This window comes from Mastomys coucha, unplaced genomic scaffold (genome assembly GCF_008632895.1).
Source record: "Mastomys coucha isolate ucsf_1 unplaced genomic scaffold, UCSF_Mcou_1 pScaffold1, whole genome shotgun sequence".
NCBI lineage: Eukaryota > Metazoa > Chordata > Mammalia > Rodentia > Muridae > Mastomys > Mastomys coucha.
Window position 1 is genome coordinate 53,211,942 of NW_022196891.1, and position 4,933 is coordinate 53,216,874.

At 39.1% G+C, this 4,933-nt stretch overlaps 1 protein-coding gene across 4 annotated transcripts in view; it reads right to left on the reverse strand.

The window, feature by feature from the left end:
- Positions 1-4,933, reverse strand: part of Tor1aip1 (torsin 1A interacting protein 1) — a 32,887-nt gene that overhangs the window by 17,495 nt on the left and 10,459 nt on the right. For all 4 annotated transcript variants that reach the window (XM_031385433.1, XM_031385459.1, XM_031385452.1 and 1 more), the window contains exons 5-7: positions 3,480-3,518; positions 2,634-2,714; positions 784-840 (exon numbers count right to left, since the gene is read on the reverse strand). In XM_031385433.1, the coding sequence (XP_031241293.1) occupies positions 784-840; positions 2,634-2,714; positions 3,480-3,518 (177 nt within the window). The remainder of the gene's footprint in view (positions 1-783; positions 841-2,633; positions 2,715-3,479; positions 3,519-4,933) is intronic.

A 4,933-nucleotide genomic window follows, 5' to 3' on the forward strand; every position in this document is an offset into this window, starting at 1 on the left:
AAAAAAAAAAAAAAAAAAAAAAAGTGTTTAAGGCTGCATCTGATAATAAAACTCAACTAGACAGATTTTCTTCTTATTGACACATAACAAAATATGGCAACTTAGATTCAATGAAATATTTTCAAAAATGAAATGACTTAAATCTTGAAACTTAAATTTAAAAATAGAAAAAGAAGAAAATGCTATTATTTTGCTTAAACCTAAGGTACATATATTCATTACAAATTATTTACAATAGAAGATAACATTTAAGAAAACTGTTGAGCAGGGCAGTGGTGGCACAAGTCTTTAATCCCAGTAATTGGGAGGCAGAGGCAGGTGAATTTCTGAGTTCGAGGCCAGCCTGTTCTACAGAGTGAGTTCCAGGACAGCCAGGGCTATACAGAGAAACCCTGTCTCAAAAAACAAAAACAAAAAACAAAAAACAAAAAAAGAAAACTGTTGAACTGGGTTATAGCAAAGTGATACAATGCTGCGTAAAAGTACTAAAAAACCTGGTTCAATCCTTAGTACCCTACCTCCCAAAATATCAAAGTCAAATGTCACTAATGATCACTGTTACCTGCATCTGAAAACATTACTTCTAATATTTTGTATTCTGTTATCTCAACAACAAAAATGAAAAATTACAAAGCTATAAGACTCGCTACTCTATCAGTGAAAACCTAAAAGCAACCAACCACCTAGTAATATAAACAGAGACACCCCAGCAATAGGAAGTACAGGGCCGGCCCTCTCCCAGGCAGACCCAGATAGGCAGACCCAGAGACTTGCACTACTTACTGTGTGGTAACCGCCACGGTGACTCTGGATGATGAGCAGCTGCCTGGGTGGCGTCATCTAAAAAACAAAAAGTATTTGAAGCATCACTTCCCAGTGCTCATTTTATGGGAGAATAATGAGTAATGAAAAAAGTAAGACAGATACACTACAGGCAATAACCTGAAGTGCATGATTTGTTTTTAAAACCTTCCCAGCCTGCAAATTCTACCACACACATCTTCTTTTATGTGACATGAAAGCAAAGCAGAAAGAAGGACTATCTGCAAGGAAGAAAAGATGGCGCTCAAGTGGAGGTGCACAAGACAGCAGAAGACTGAGCCCACTGACACTCCACCACAGATGGGGGAGGAGCTCAGGACACCACCTCACAGAAGGACTAGGCAGTTATCAGCTGCTGGGGAAGGGAAGCCATATCCTCAGTGGTGTGGCCACTGGTAAGCTACCCTTACCCAAGTAATAACCTCCTACCCACCTCTACTCGTTCAAGCAGTCCTAATTTAAGGGAAGTGGGGGCACAGACTAAAAACCAAGTAGGAAGGGGAAAGTTTAACAGGAGACAGACGGAGATGGGAGAGGATAATGGGGGAATATGATTAAACATAACCTACCATTTGATTGTGAAAGTATAAAAATATTAAATGTTTTAAGAAGGATGAGGGATGGAAAGGGAAGTGGGTGTGGCTAAAAACAAAGTGTGAAGATGTATACGTGTGAAAATATATAAAAAAAGACCCTATATATGCTAGCATATAAAAACAAGACCAATAAATTGATGGTGGAAACTGGGCACCATAGTACATGTCTTTCATGCTAGCACTACTGTGGACAGGGGTGGGACTGAAGCAGGGGGGTCAATAACGTAAGGTCAGCCTATGTTATTCAGGACCTCCTTCTATTAATAAGATAAATAAAAATACCTCCCCTAGCAAAAAAAGAATGGAGGGAAAATAAAGGGAGGGGAATATACCAAATGCCAAACACCATAAGCCAGCTTTTGAGCTTTTGTTTAAATTTTCTGAGTCCTGGGAACCAATCAGGGCTTCCCATGCAAACGTGAGGCAAGCACTGCCAGGGAGGGTCTTTCTCACCCAGCTGCCCACAAGCTTCTTCCCCATCCCGCTTAGCTGCCAGCAAGGTTCTTCCCTACCGCTTATCTACTTTTTAAGTTTTGAGACAGGTCTTCCTATACAGCCCCTACTGGCCTGGAACTTGCTATCTACACCAGATTGGCTCAGAACTCTCAGATCTACTTGCCGCTGCCTCTCAAGTGAGTGCTGGGATTAAAAGTGTGCACCACCACCCTCAGCCTCACCAGCTTATCTTTAGTGAGAAAAATGTTGATGCACATCATGAGAAGTACAGACGTTTCCATGAGGTGGGATTTTTCCAGGACTAAAAGAGTTACCCACTTATGGAGTTTACTATTAGTCTAGCATCTTCTTAAGCTTTAAGTTTCTCTATCCAACTCTTAAAGGCAACTTCATCTGCACAATTACAGACTGCCACACAACAAAATTCCCTGTGATATCTAACATGGTGAAGACTCTAACTTAAAGACAAAGTAATTTTCTAGTACTACTAAAAGTTCCTAAAACTGAGCAATACTCCTGAGTACCAATGTGATCAATTCTCAAAATTCAAAACCAGGCAGTAATTCTTGAACCTAAAAATATCTTTCCATAAATACTCAAGCTGGCCAAAAGTGCTCTATTCAGCTGTCACATGGCACATGGAAGGAGTAACTCTAAAAATGATTTGTAAACATTTTTAAAGGCTTAAAAATTACTTAAAACTTTATTTTAACAAGATAGCTTTGTGGGAAGAGTCACATACATATAAAGCAATGTTACCTCTAGACTCAAGAGAGTCGCTGGATCTGACTCCAATAGTGATGTCACTGTAAGAGCTCTCGAGATCATCTTCGGTTTCTCCTGCAAGGAGGCAGACAATGCGCAGTACAGTCTTTATGCTTGCCTTGAAAAGTTCCAGGTCAACCCAGGCTCATGCTACGGTGCAGCCCCAGAGGGTCCAGTACACAACTGCTGTTTGCTTACTAAGATTCCTATTTGCAATAACAGAGTTCTAAATGAGCTACAGTTGAGCTCCTGTATTTGGCTTTTTTTCAGCCACATAATTACTACTTCCTAAACAAATAATGTCTAAAAACCATACACCGAGGCTTTAATGCAGAGTCCAAAATGAACAGATTAATCAGGAAATACTGGAAAATTTTTAGCTTATGGGAAGAAGCTAAAAGTAAACTGACTATAATTTGAGACATGACTAATGTCAGCCAGTCAGTGACTTTTTTATGGATAATGTACACATATTCACAAACATTTCAATACCCAAATGACTAATTTCAAATATATTGGCTTAAAAATCAACTAAATTTATGCTTGTATTTTCATAAACTAGCCATAAGAATTTCAAAGCGATGGCTTCATATCACAATCAAAGACAAACACACGGCAGAAGTGGAGAGTACTAGCGTGCCCTAAAGCTGAACAGCTAATGGACGAACTCCCCTCATCCATTCCATCCAAACAACCCTGCTTTATCTTAATGTGCACGGCTGTGGGTTTTATCTTGTTTTAAGAAAAATACTTTTCTGCTCTTCTCTCTTAAATACCCAGCAAAATTGCTTCTAATACAAAGAAAGAGGATGTATTACATGATAGTTAAAAAGGGATTACCTTCTTCAAAGAAATTGACCTGTTGGACAATGGTAGCTTCTAGAAGAGAAAGACACAAAAGGTATGTAACATCAAAAACTACAGCTTAGAAATAAAAAAAAAAAAAAAAAAAAAAAAAACATGTAATTAAGGAAAGTCAACACAAAATACAAAAGGAAATTTTTTCCATAAGATAACTAAAACACTATCATTTCCCTGAAGTAAATATGACATAAACTCATATTACAAACAAATGCTTTTATTACAATTTTAAATCATGTGTATTTGTATCTATCATGAGTGCAGAAACCATGAGCTGTTGGTTCCCCTGGAGCTGGAGTAACAGGCAGTTGTAAGACATGCACATTGGGGTTGGGACTCAGGACTTCTGTAAAAGCAGTAAGCAACTTAACCACTGAGCCATATCTCCAGCCCCAAATAAAAGGCATTTATTTTTTTCAAGAGAAGGTCTTACTATGTATCCCTGACTAACCTAGAACTCATTATGTAGTCCACACTAGCCTTGAACTCACAATGTAGTCCACACTAGCCTTGAACTCACTATGTAGTCCACACTAGCCTTGAACTCACTATGTAGTCCACACTAGCCTTGAACTCACAATGATCTATCTGCTTCTTGCCTCCAAAGTGTTAGGATTAAAGGTGTATACCATAATGTTAAGTTTTAGTTTTTATAAAACATGTACTTTAAAAGAAACACTTGTTTTTCCAGAAGAGTATGTATAAAAGAAGAACCTGCAAAAGCCAGAAGAGGGCATGAGAGCCCCCACAGTCAAGGTTGTGAGCTGCTTGACATGGTCCTGGAAGTGAACTCAGGTCTACTAGAAGGGCAAACAAACACTCTTCAAATCCAATCTTTCAAGTTCCAGGGCTTTAATTTTCTGTTTTGTTTTTTTGAGTCCAGGATAACCTCAAATTTGCTACATAGTCAAGGTTGGCTTCAAACATCTCGTCCTATTATATCTATCTCTTGAATGCTGGTATTGCAGGTGTATAGAACCATACCTGGCTAAAGGCAAAATTTATTTTTTTTCCTTTTGTTAGGCCTGTTGGTGCTCTAAATATAACTTGTGTGCAGAAAACATTAAATTGCACATTGACAGATATTCCAGGTTCCTACAAGTCCACAGGTTTACACATTTCAACTCTCCCGTTAGCAGTCTCTCTCTACTTCCTTCAAAAACCTAACAAGGTGAAGGAACAAAAAGGTCTTTAAGGCATTGGCGTGGCAAAGAGGAAGTGTGAACAGAAAGAACAAATTCCCCTTTTTAGTTCCAGCACGTGATGTACATCACTGTTCTTCAGAAATGAGGAAGTTAAAGACAATCAAATGTATTAACCAAACTCTAAGACTCTCCCCCTCCCTTCCTCTCTCCCTCCCTCTCTCCCTCCCTCTCTCCCTCTCCCTCTCCTCCCTCTCCCTCTCCCTCTCCTCCCTCTCCCTCTCCTCCCTC